This window comes from Fopius arisanus, unplaced genomic scaffold (assembly GCF_000806365.1).
Source record: "Fopius arisanus strain USDA-PBARC FA_bdor unplaced genomic scaffold, ASM80636v1 scaffold00124, whole genome shotgun sequence".
Classification (NCBI taxonomy): Eukaryota; Metazoa; Arthropoda; class Insecta; order Hymenoptera; family Braconidae; genus Fopius; species Fopius arisanus.
In genome coordinates, this window is record NW_011887863.1 from 203,180 (window position 1) to 216,000 (window position 12,821).

The 12,821-nt window shown below is 40.6% G+C and overlaps 3 protein-coding genes across 3 annotated transcripts; 2 read left to right on the forward strand and 1 right to left on the reverse strand.

Annotated features, from left to right (window-relative positions):
* Window positions 1-316: 316 nt before the first annotated feature.
* Window positions 317-2,815, forward strand: LOC105271808 (E3 ubiquitin-protein ligase TRIM23-like). Its single transcript, XM_011313568.1, has 3 exons — window positions 317-784; window positions 869-2,284; window positions 2,353-2,815. The coding sequence occupies exons 1-3, from the start codon at window positions 719-721 to the stop codon at window positions 2,557-2,559; spliced, it is 1,689 nt and encodes a 562-aa protein (XP_011311870.1). The 5' UTR covers window positions 317-718; the 3' UTR covers window positions 2,560-2,815.
* Calr (calreticulin) lies at window positions 2,626-6,324 on the reverse strand. Its single transcript, XM_011313567.1, has 7 exons — window positions 6,101-6,324; window positions 5,487-5,591; window positions 4,861-5,064; window positions 4,623-4,774; window positions 3,854-4,357; window positions 3,524-3,673; window positions 2,626-3,326 (listed from the first exon to the last, which is right to left on the reverse strand). Exons 1-7 carry the CDS (start codon window positions 6,177-6,179, stop codon window positions 3,309-3,311), a joined length of 1,212 nt encoding a protein of 403 aa, XP_011311869.1. The 5' UTR covers window positions 6,180-6,324; the 3' UTR covers window positions 2,626-3,308.
* Window positions 6,325-6,638: 314 nt separating this feature from the next.
* LOC105271809 (uncharacterized) lies at window positions 6,639-12,688 on the forward strand. The gene is made up of 3 exons (XM_011313569.1): window positions 6,639-6,751; window positions 7,263-7,824; window positions 8,016-12,688. The coding sequence occupies exons 1-3, from the start codon at window positions 6,722-6,724 to the stop codon at window positions 12,116-12,118; spliced, it is 4,695 nt and encodes a 1,564-aa protein (XP_011311871.1). The 5' UTR covers window positions 6,639-6,721; the 3' UTR covers window positions 12,119-12,688.
* The last annotated feature ends 133 nt before the right edge of the window (window positions 12,689-12,821 follow it).

A 12,821-nucleotide genomic window follows, 5' to 3' on the forward strand; every position in this document is an offset into this window, starting at 1 on the left:
GCTACAGTCGGCTAAATTTCAGTTAAACAAATGAAAAACAAAAAGCATTCGTACAGCAGAAAATAAAATTCACCCCGTCGACTTGATGGACACCCCAGCATTGCATGTTGCACCCTCTTTTGGGGTGCAGTACTAAGTCAGCGGCCGTACCTGTCAGTCAAACAGCTCGTGAGCCTGAAAGTGTCGATAATTCGAGAACGCCGTGAGCAAAGAGGATTTCACATTCCCCAACTCACACGGTAATACAGAGTTTTATTTAATTATCAAAAAAAAAAACCCAATTTCCTCTTTTTACAATCCCCATTTTTATATTCTCCAAAAAATCCGATATCCTCAATTGATTGATTTTTCCTCTTATAAATATATTAGGGAGAAAATAATTATCCTAATAGTCCCATTTTGCCCCACCTGTTAATTCTGTGATGGCGAATGGAAAATTGTCGAGATCTCTCTATATTTCGCAATATTTACGACAATTTGGGATTTTCGTATGGAATCCGAGATTATTGCAGTTTTTTAGTGGAAGAGAGTCGAAGAATTTTGAATTATGAAGTTCCAGTGGTTCGAATGACATTTTTACTTCACTTTATTTCGGAGAGATGGATAACTCAGGATCATTTGTAAATATTCATTGAATTCTGTGACATGTCATTTTTTTTTTGCGAGATTTACGCAATGTTTTCGCAGTGAGAAATAAAGTGAGATTATTACCTGAGAGATGACGGAGAGCAATAGACAATTCAGTAAATACCTGAGAAGATCTGTGAGGTCTCTTAAAACCAATGTAAGTTGAATTAATTAATGAATTTTTGATCGATTAATTATCGTTTCCAAAAAAGGAACTGTCAACGACAATTATTTTCCGTAGGTTTTAGAATGTGGAATATGCGAGGAGGTGTTCTGCATCGAAGGTGACAAAGTGCCACGACTTCTGCAATGTGGACACACGGTTTGTCATTCTTGTTTACTTCGTCTCCAGCCCTGCATATCAGAAGTGCAATTCCTCTTCTGTCCATTCGATCGTCAGCCCACAGAAGTGACGAGTCGCGAAGGCGTTCACAGTTTGAAGAAAAATTTTGCCCTAATCGAGCTCCTGGAGCGCCTGGAGCAATCGAGAAATGAAAATTCGTCGACCCTCGAGAGGGAGAGACTCCAGTCAACGCAACCCTGTGACGAGGATGATTCCCATTTTGCTGTTATTTATTGCACCGTGTGCTCCACACATCTCTGTGAAGCCTGTGACACTCTAACGCACTCGTCGAAGACCCTGGGAAAGCACAGGAGAATTCCATTATCCGAGAAGCCAAAGGAGAAGCCAAAATGTCCAATTCACACGAATCACATTGCTGAATTCACTTGCATCCAGGAGGGCTGTGAAAATGCTCTCATGTGTTACCTCTGCAAGGATTACGGACGTCATAGTGCTCACAAATTAGCACTAGTTGAGATTGAAGCTGAAAGCCTGAGGAAATCGATAGTTCTGGCACTTCAAAAGATGACACAATTTATGGAAAGCATGAAGGACACTTCACATCGCATTGAGGTGGTGATTCAGGAGCTGGAGGGTTGGGCTATTGAAGATGCTAGGTACAGAGTGGAACATCATTTTGATGAGTTACGACTTCAGCTGGCAGAGCAGGAAAAAAATGCACTGACATGTGTCGACGACGAGATGAAGGGGAGACAAGCAGCTTTGAGACAGCAATTGCAGGATTTGACGTCCACCAGATCCCAAGTGGCTGATGTTTGCATTCAGTGTGAGAATATATTGGATAATGAGGACTGGAAATTACTGAGTGGAGCTGAGAAGGTGCAGGAAGTGCTGGGATCTCTGGAGCAGCAGCAGCAAAAATATGCACAGCTGGGGCCTGATTTTTTGACTCCTGAAGCTTCCATTCCCATTATTTTTAGTCGGGACAATCGTGTTCATATACAAAAGAAAATTTATATGAGAGTGGTGATTCTGGGTCTCGATGGCGCTGGCAAAACGAGTATTTTGTCAGCCATGAAAGGAATTACTCTCACTAATCCACCGATTTCCACAATTGGATTCAACGTGGAAAGTCTAGAATACGAGAATTTGGTGATAACTCTCTGGGATGTGGGTGGACAGCACAAGTTTCGTCCACTCTGGAAACATTATTATCATAATGCACAGGCAGTGATATTCGTGGTGGATGCAAGCGACAGATCGAGATTCGAGGAGGCGCAGAATGAACTCGCGAAAATAGTGAGTGAACGGCACTTGAGGGACGCAGTCGTTCTAATTTACGCTAATAAGCAGGTGATGATCATTTCCTGGATTTCGATCGACAATAAATTCATTTGGATTAGTGAAAATATTTTTTCCAGGACGTAGAGGGATCTGCAAGCATTGAAGAGCTGACAGACATTTTATCACTTCAAAAATTGTGCTGTGGCAGGGCCTGGCACATCGAGGGCTCATCTCCATTGACTGATGCAAACACATCGACCCAGGGACTTCAATGGTTGACCCAACAACTCGGTGCGCATGGTTACACTGAATTAAATTTAAGAGAAAAAAATGTAAAATTTTAAAACGATTAATTCCCCTGTTCCCATTCCCTCTCTGTAAGGATTCGAAAGAAAAACAAATCGAGCACGTCTAGAAAATTCTTATTAATTTATTACATTGTTATTGGCGTTTGTGTTTTCAATGTTTATCATCTTTAATTTATTCTGATAAAATTATTCAATAATTATCACTCAGTCATATTCAAACACACACCCAATCACTTACCGTCATATAAATTTCTACGTAGATGAGGAAAGAACGTTCGACTGCAAATCATAAGATTAATAAACATCCATGAATTGGTAAACCTTGCTGACAATAATTAATATTGAATTTTCTTTTCAAACTCACTGTTATGATTTTTCTTTCATAAAAAACACTTGACAAACAAAAACGGAACAACTTATAGTCTTTGTGGAGCTGTGGCGAAGGTGAAGCTGAGCACGGATTCTCCAGTACCATCAATATATAATTTTTCAAGCAGCAAGTACGTTATCGTCGTATTTTTCCACGAGTTCAGTATTTTTTCACTGTAGCACTCCCTACCATCCCACCGGATATCGAGGAATGATCCGTTAATTTAAAAAGAAATCTGTCACGATCTACTGGGTGTAACAGGACCGAAGAAAGTTTCAGATAAAAACGTCGATACTGTGGATTAAACTCTTCTTTTCGATGGTTTTATTCCCCCCCGTGCCAGTTGGTGCGTATATTCAAGCCTGCCAGCCCCTGGAATACAGTCTGAATTTTTGTTGTCACTCTTGACATTTATTTACAACTCGTCATGTTCCTGCAATGAGAAAAAACAAAATATTAAATTTCAGAATTCAATGGGATAATCCAAGAGTTAAGGAATTTTTGAGATTCAGTAACGAGGAATTCCACTAAATTTATCGCTCATGCGTTTCAGAAGTGGTTTTTGTCATCATGATGAAAAATAAAAAATAAATAACTGAGGAATTAAATAACTGAAGAAATAATTCTCACCTCGACATCTCCAGCGGTGCTGTCTTCCTCTTCAGCCTCATCGTCTTCGTCAACATCATTGCTGTCTTCGGTTAAATTTTCACTCGCTTCCTTATCAGCCTTCTTCCTCTCCTCTTCGTCTTGAGCTTCCTTCATCTTCTTCTCTCCCTCCTGCAGAATAAAAATGATAAAACATTAAAACCTTGACTCCAGCTGCTCTGGAATTTTTTTCAACTGATAGTCTTCTCAGCAACGAGGAATTCCAGCTGATTATCGCTCATAATTATCAGAATTCATGTTTCATCATTCGAAAGAAGTAATTAATTGAAGACAAGGATGAATTTTACTCACAAGAGTGGGTTTCCACACGTCGTCTCCAAACTTCTTGGCAGCTTCAGGATCATCTGTGATGAGAACATTGTCGAAGATAGTTCCTGACTTGACCTGCCACAAATCAAAACCAATGGCACAGACTTCGTCCTTCTTGTAAAGCTCAGAATCAGGTGTGTACTCAGGGTTATCGATTTCAGGATGGATCCAGGGCCCCTTGTAGTTGGGATTGTCAATCTGCTTGGGTTTCCATTCGCCCTTGAAATCTGGATTGTCAACCATTGGTGCCTCCCATTCACCGTCCATCTCCTCGTCCCAGTCCTCTGGTTTGTTGGCCTCTGGGTCGGAAATGAGCTCTGGCTTGTCCCAGTCCTCTGGTTTCTTGTCCTCTGGGTCAGGGATCGTTGAACGATCGTCCCAGTCCTCTGGTTTCGTCTGGGAAGGATCCTTGATTTTCTTGGGGGGAAGGAAGTCCCAATCGGCCTCCAAACTGCCTGACTCAGCTACTTCATTATCAATCAGAACCTGCAGATCAATTTTCCATTATTTGTAATTCTCATTCACCAAAAAAATCATGTGATTACTCAGTGAAGAATTATTGAGAAAAATTCTATGTTCATTTATTGGCCTTCGCGTTTTAGCTCGTAACGTCAAACTAATATTGCAGTTACAAAAAATGCAAGCGAGACATTCTTTACTCTTCGAGGACCTCTAGCACTTGCAATTTTAGGTTAATGAAAGAGCATGTGACTCTAGGCTCGATTAAATACCGATTATCAATTTAAAGTACCTGATATGTATTATCAGGATTGACGATGAGAGTGTAGAGATGAGTGTATTGATCGTCCTTGCAACGAATGTCCTTGTTAATGAGGAGATTCTTTCCCTTGTAGTTGAAGATGACGTGCACTCTCTTGGTACCAGGACCGCAAATGTCAGGTCCTAAAGATGAAGAAATAACGAAATAAATGAAGAAATGCATGAGAAATTATTAATTTCGGTTTAATTGTGGACAGAAATATAATTACCGAACATGAGGAGGTAGGGGGTCTCTCCGTGCATGTCTTTCTGATCGAGTGAACAATCGAATACCTTCACGTAACCACCACCGCAGTCAATATTCTGTTCGTGCTTCACCGTGAATTGAACCACCAGTGGTTTATCTTTGTTTGAGAAAGGCTTGAATTTCTTGCTGAGAGCATAGAACCTCGCATCCTGCGACGTTTGGATTCCTGAAAAGTAAGAATTATTTTTAAAATGTTCACTGAACTTTTTTCATACATTATTATCGCCGGAATTAATTAATGATTTTATTGTTTCCAAAATTATTGGAATAGGTAAAAAAATGTGTCTGCACTAGGTACCTGAGAACATGTATAATTACACGCTCAGGGCATAAGCCAGACTTATTTAATCTCCGAGGTCCTGTAGCACCTGCCATCCATGGGAGAAAGGCATGTGACTCTAGGCTCGGATTCGTCATGGCGGAAACCACTTTTTTATAATAAAAACTAAAAAAAAATGTCATGGTGGCTGAATCGGCAATTCCAACGGCAATAAAAAAATCATTCTATGTCGAAGATTATCGATTTGAGATCGATTTTGAAATCGATTTTCAAGGTGACTGATTCATTCATGTAATTGGAAAAATTACCTTTGTCATTTTCTGGATCGTTCCAGAATTTTCCATGGCTAAGTACGAATTTTCCAAACTCCTTTCCAGGATGTTCGGAGTAAACCCAGTTTTTCTCCCACGAATCTGTAAATGAAAGCAAAATTAATAACCCAAAAATCAAGAACAACAGATAAATCAAATCGCGTAAATAGTCGAATAACGCGTAATATATTTCCCACGTGCCTGGAGGAGACAAAAACGTATCCTCATCCGGTGGTGCCAGAAATAAAAATGACTATATTCTCGAATTTCCGGTGAGTGCAAATGTCTGGGGCGCAATAGTCGCCCTCTCATTGGAAACAATACCCAAGGGAAGACCTGAACACCCCTCACCCTATTTCTACCCTTAAAAAATCGGAATTTCAATGACCCATCCCCGATTTCCATGCAAAAGGTGAAAATTATTACCTCTAAAATACTGAAATCAAAATAATGTACTGACGGTTACCATGACTTCCATTAAATAACACCCATAAGCCCCTGACAGGCCCCAAAACCCCAAAATGAAATACAAGCCCAAAGGGTGTGTCGAGGGAAAGTGTCGGAAAAATCTATACGACATGATATCAATTTATCTCCAATTTTTCACTCACCATCCAAGAATTTCTCCTCGAAGTAGATATCTGCGTAGACAACAGCTACAAGTACAAAAATCGCGATGAACGCTCGCATTTTGATGTGCACTTATATCTCAATTAATTCTAATAAACTATCTCAGCAAACCGGTGATGACAAATATAAATTGTAATGAGTGTTGATCTGAGGACGAGCCAACCGATAATGCCAGAATCAGAGAAGTCTTGACGGGAGTTGTGTATTGAGGGCTAGACAGATGGAGAAAGCCCATTGGTTGATTAATTTTAACCAATCGACGACAACCACGCTCTTAAGTATACGGACGCGTTTTAATTTCGGCGACGTGTTCTATTTGTGCGACAAGAATTTCTTCTTCCATTCGTATTGGTTCCCGTCATTCCAGTCCGCCAACTTCAAACTCTTACACTGGGATTCCCAGTGGTATCACTAGATGCCACCACGTCCACCTGGAACTATTTAAAAAAAATTGCTAGCCGGCTTCAGTTTACATCCGTGCGCGCGCGTATATAAAAAAAAACTACTCTCAGACCTGTGGAACAAAGCAACAGCTATTAGAACAAAACGTGCGTTGTTGTGGTCAAGTTGTGATTTTTTAATGGAGAGGAGACGAATCCATCATGAAGAGTATTGATCATGGAACTTCTGAGGTAAACAGCTGCTTTTCAGAAGGAATGGATATTATATCGACGTATTTTAGGATTTTTCTTTCATCAGATTATTATTTGAAAATCGTGGCTTATTCAGTCTGAAAATTACGGATTTATTGGTTTTTTGGAGATAGAAAAAACTCGGAGTTCTTGAAGCGATTGTCGAGGAGGCTATCGGTGATTAGTTAGTGATGGAAAAATCGCGGTGAAATGCTCTCTTTCGTGGGATATTCTTCTCCGACGTTTGAGAATATTTCGATGAAATGTTTTTTTTTTTACTCCAGAAGGAAGAATGAGCCTATGAGCTATCGTTTTTTGTGGGTTTAGGGAATAAAAACTCGGAAGTGCAATGTTAAGCTATGAGATCAGACGCCTGGAGTTGAATTGCAAAAAAAATTGTTGTTTTCCAGTTTTTATCGTCTTTGAAAGCTAGCGAATTAAATTGTTGACATTTTCATGATCCTCATATAGTAGTATACCAAGAAAAATAAAACAAACAAAAATTATTTAGGAATCTCAATTGGAGTGTACTATCCCCTTGGGTGGCAACCTCTCCAAAAAAGAGACTTCCTCCGAGTCCGCAGATGTGGAAATTAATGACGAACCAGAGTTTAATCCAGGAGTTGCCAATGTCCTGCGCACGTACAGCAAATTGAAGAGAAAGTCTCCAGAAACTTCTCCAGAGTGTGAAAACAAAAAAATAGAGCAGTCGACTCCGGAAAAATCATTAGAAGAGAAGTTGCCACCTGCCAAGCGGTCCAGCACATTCTCAGGGTCTTGTTCACCTTCTGCAAAGAATATGAAGATTTACGTTCGGTTGAAACCTCTTCAGAAGGCAGTTCATTTCAGCGGAGAGCAGCAAGAGCGATACCGAATCATTGGTCCTGAGCTGTTTATCAATTTGAGCGATGTCCAGCAGGACATGAGCAAAATGATTGATGTCGTGGCGAAGAAGTTCGTCTTCTCTGAAGCTTTGGGGGAAGAAATCAATCAGACGGAGATGTTTGAACGGGTGGTGGCACCCCAGGTGGAAAAATTCATCGGTGGGACAAGCTGCACTGTCATGGCTTATGGTGAGGAAAGACTAGTTAATATTAATTATCTTATATTTTATTCACTTACTTTCTTGTGATCTTCTCCGTTATTTCATTGAAATTATTTTTCGTTTCGTGATCCCCTTAACGAGGGGGAATAATATATTAATTAAATTAAATAGAATGAAATAAAATATTAACTTTATTAAAGTAATTGAACCATTCCCTAGGCGCAAAAGCATCAGGAAAGTCCTACACAGTGAATGGAACTCCCACCGATCCAGGATTAATTCAAAAGACTCTAGACTACATTGTTTCCCTGAAGACGGTCAAACCTATCCCTAGCTACAAGCCAGTGGACAACAGCCTCAAATGTTTGACATCAACAGAGAGGGACGTGGAGCTTAACAGTCGAGAACGTCCTTGTTCTTCCTCTCTAATTTCTTGTACAGAAGGAGTTGATGCTCTCGAGGCATGTGAAAACACCACCCACGCACAATACGAAGTCTGGGTGTCTTTCGTGGAAATTCGGGACGAGAATTATTTCGATCTTCTGTCTTCTGACTACCTGGAGGCCCACTCTCTGAAAATGGAATTTGACAGTGAGGGGAAGGGGTTTATCAAGGGTCTGAAACACGTGTTTGTGGGGACAGCCCTGGAGGCTAAGGAAGTTCTCCACAGTGGGAGGGATAATTTCTCCAGATGGCATGAAATTAATAAGACAGAAACTACCAAATCCCACAGCATTTTTACAGTGGCACTGTTGAAGTATTGCACATTGGATGATGCAGGATCGGTGCAGATGAGTAAATTCTCCTTCGGCGTTCTGGCAGCGCAGGAATCCCCGGAGTTGGACCCGAGCCTGCTGGCACTCCTAAATTGCCTGGAATGCACGAAAAACCTTCACCTCCCCACGCCACACCCAGAGCCAATCGAGTGCTTCCATCCCTCCCGCCTCACGGACCTCTTCAAGGACGCCCTAACCGGGGAATCCCCTTTCTCCCTCATCGTCACCGTGGATCCCAATCCGGAAGTTTACTTGGAGACCCATGGAGTCCTTCACTCGACGTCACACTCCACGGAAATTCTTACAAAAATTCGAAACCCTCATCCACCTAAACCCTCCACAGGTTTTGGTAAATTAGCTGAGAGACCCCAGGAAATTGTCGACTGGGAAGATCTCACCCCTGAGAGGCTAACGCTCCTCTCTGACGCTTTTCAAGATGAAATCAGTGTCCTGGAATTATTGAATCTACGGGGGGACGTCGAAATCCGTCAGAAAATCATCAAAAGGTATTCCAACATAATTGAAAGAATTGAGAATTTTTACAAGAGAAAATCAGAGGCCGATTTGCATTCGGAAGATATCGATGCGTTGAGGACAGTTTCTCAGAAGCTCCGATCTCACAAGCAACTTCTGGAGCGAGAGCTGGCTGTCGTTATGATGGAGTTGAATGAGATGTCTGGAGAATCTTTGGAACCACACGATGAAATTGGTAATCAGAATCCATACGTTCTTCTCTTCGAGGAAACCATCGCTGAGAAAGAGACTAGGGCTAAAAATGATCACCTCATCACACAGTTGAATGAAACTAGGGGAGAGTATTTAAGAGTTCTCAGAAAGACTCGAGAGAGGGAAAGAAAAATTGTGGAAATTGAGAGAAAGTACATGGCCTTGAAAATGAATCGAGAGTGTGAGTTTATTCAGCACAGAAATGTGAATTATTGCTTCAAGGAGCAGATGGGGGTCTTGATGCGGTTGGAGGAGAGGTTGCAGAAGGAGAAAATATGGTGCCAGCGGTTTCAAGAGGATTGCGAGGGGTTCAAGAGCATGCGGAAGACTCAAACTGAGGAAAGAAACTGCGAAGAAGGTCAGGACGCATCCAGAGATATTGAAAGTGAGGTTTTTGCTGGAGAAGATAGGGAAGGAGCTCCTGAAAGTTGTGCGGGCTCCTCGGAAGAGCAGATTGTGCCTCTTTCACCTCAGGTATCAGGACCTGCAATTTTTACGGATCCTCAGGCAGTGATTATTCCTTCGGGCAATTCAGTTGTTGATTCTGAAACATGTGCAGTTGGTGGGACAGAAATTGTTCCAGTTGATTCAATTCCTCCCACCACAACTCCGACGATTCCTGAAACTTCGAGATTACTGCAAGAGAATGCAGGTGACGAAGAAAAATCATTCTTGGCGGCAGATAAACAGGGGACTGGCGTAAACAGTCTGGAGAATATATGCCATTCACTGGTGAGTAACAATAACCATTTATTTTTTGTACCAACCTCTGCAGTGTGCTCTATCCAGGATACTCTTGGAAATGTTAATGTTAATTCACTGGATGAGACAACTGTTGTCTCTGAGAGAATGAATATTCCTGGATCTGCAACGCAGTGCGTTGCTCCTGGAGTTGAAGAATATTCAATAATGAGTAGCGATCCCGAGAGTGTGGGGAATATTACGATATCTTCGCAAATGCATAAAGATAGACTCCCAGAAATCTTCGAGGAAGATTCTGATTTGAGTGGTGAAGGTGCAAATATTGCTGACCTTGAATATCAATTTTTCACCCCCGCAGATAGGGTTTTGCCTTCAGAAGTTCCAATTGACAAAATTCCTGAAGCTGAAGGATCATTAGAATCTTTCGATCCACAAAATGAAATTCCAGAACCAATAAAACAAAATACTGAATTAATTACGATCGCTGAAGAGTGTAAACAGCTGGAGAATCAGCCCCTGGTGGGTTTAGAAAGTGAGAAGACTTCAACTTCAGCGTCAGAAGTTCATTTTTCATTGAGTACTTCGGCATTGGAAATTAATTCAGCCTCAGAGGAAATTGCCCTGGCTGAAAGTGCAAGTATTCCTCATCTGGACGGTCAGCTCTTCGTCCCTGAAGACAGGGCTCTGCTCTCCAATAAAAATCCGGAATTTTCAAACCTCGAATCTAGAGAGATTTATGAACCTGAAGAATGTTCTGAGAAGAATGACACGTGCAATCACTCCCGGGAATCTTTGGAATCTTTGGAAATACAGGATAATACAACTTCAAAACTCGTCGAGAATGAACAGGAAAATAGTCAAATGATCGAACCTTCATTGCCTGAGCTTGAATCAATCATTCATCAGCCCCCAAATATTTCTCCCAAGACCGGTGATCTGTCTCCTGAAGCTGCACTTTATCTTCCAGAGTCATTAATGAACATTTCCAAACATGAATTAATTACTTTTGCAATATCCCAATCGTTGGCGCCTCCACATCAACTGCTTGAGACTCCTTCAACAGAAGAATTTCCAATAGATTCGATCACCTCTTTGGAACAACAAGATAAAACAACTCCAGTAATCGTCGATGATGAAAAGCCTTTGGAGGACGTGGTGAATATAAATAATAATAAATCTTCAGTTTCCACTTCTATGATTGAAGAAAAAAGTTTTGATTTATTGGAACACAAAGCTACAGTTCTTCAAAGTGTAGATACCTCTGAAGTTGGAGTTCTCCCTCTCTCAGAATCAGTAATGCCTATTGAAGATAAAAAGATCAATATTCCACTGGCTGAAAATTCTTCTACAATGAATAGTACTCTTTTCCCTGAGAGCGAAGCGTCGACACAGATTAAAAAAGAACCAATTGCTATCATCGAGGATTTGAAAGAACAGAAAAATTATAAAAGCAATCTGAATGACGGACCTCAGCCTGTGGTGAGTATGGAGGAAGCAGCCAAGTCTCAACTCAAGGCAACTGAACTAAAAAATATTGATTCATCGGACCGAAAAAAGTCCGAAGGCTCTCCTACAGAGAAAAACGGATTTACTCTTCTCCAAGAGACCGTCGAAGCTCCAGCAGTTCTTCAAAATTCCCTTGAAGTTATTGAGAACGTCAAAGATGTGGAGAATAATCGGAACACTCTGAGTGAAATATCTCAGCTCCTAATTGACGTGCACATCGAAACGCCCTCGCCCTCGACATCCGAAACCCCGTCTTGCACTAGTGAGGATTCCCTCGTCAATGGGGGATCAACTGAGATGGGATTGATAACGACAAGATCCAGGACTCGAAAACGTTCTGGATCCCCACTGAGGACTCCATTAAAAAAACATGCCAAGCTGTTTCCACCAGATAAACCAACCAGACGAAGCCCTCGAATGCGTCCCGAGGGAAAATTTCTCACGGTTATTTGTGATAATTGCAATCAAGTTATTCAGGAAGAATATCGATATCATTGCAAAGTATGCCTTAATGGGGGATTCGATTTATGTGAGAAGTGTTTTAAAAAGGACAGGCATCAGCATAAAGTTGATCATGTTCTTACGATTCCTAAGGGATTCATTCGGGGATAAATTGACAGATGAGAAGCATATAATATTTTTCTACGTTCGTTATATATGGTAAGAATTAACTTGGAGGTGAGACCAAATGGTAATTAAACTTTTTCGGTATCTTTTACAATCAAAAGGCAAAAACTCATTCAGTTCTCGATTGAATGGATTTTTTTTTCTAGTGTCCCAGTGCTTGTTTTCGTAATGAGTAGTGACTAGACTTAATTGATCTATTTATTTTCGTTGTCGGTACGTGAAGGAAAGGTTTCAGTTCTCATTTTTTCTACACGATACTTTCTCAGGAAATGTTCCTTATTGTTTGTGTTATATTTCTCGAGACTATTAAATTGATGAGTCGACTCTATTACTTTCTTTGTTTCACATTTTGCAAAGTAACGCAAAACTTTTGCGTAATTTCAAAAAACATTTCACATTCCATGTTTAGAAATATTTCGTTTTCTAGTTTGTATTTTTCTAGCGATAAGTGATTTCATAATTTTCCACGTTTTCTGTCATTCGTCCTTTAGAGATATATAATTTAACGAGTTCTATTTTCTATGTACCAAAGTACATTCATTAGTTATAAGTACTTCATGCCATTTTCAATGTTTATTTGACTATATGAGTATTAACTTTTGTTGAATGACAGATCGTAATAAAAACGACAATAAAAAGATAGTTACCCCTTTTCCCTCAATTTTGTTTCAATTAATTACCAAATTTA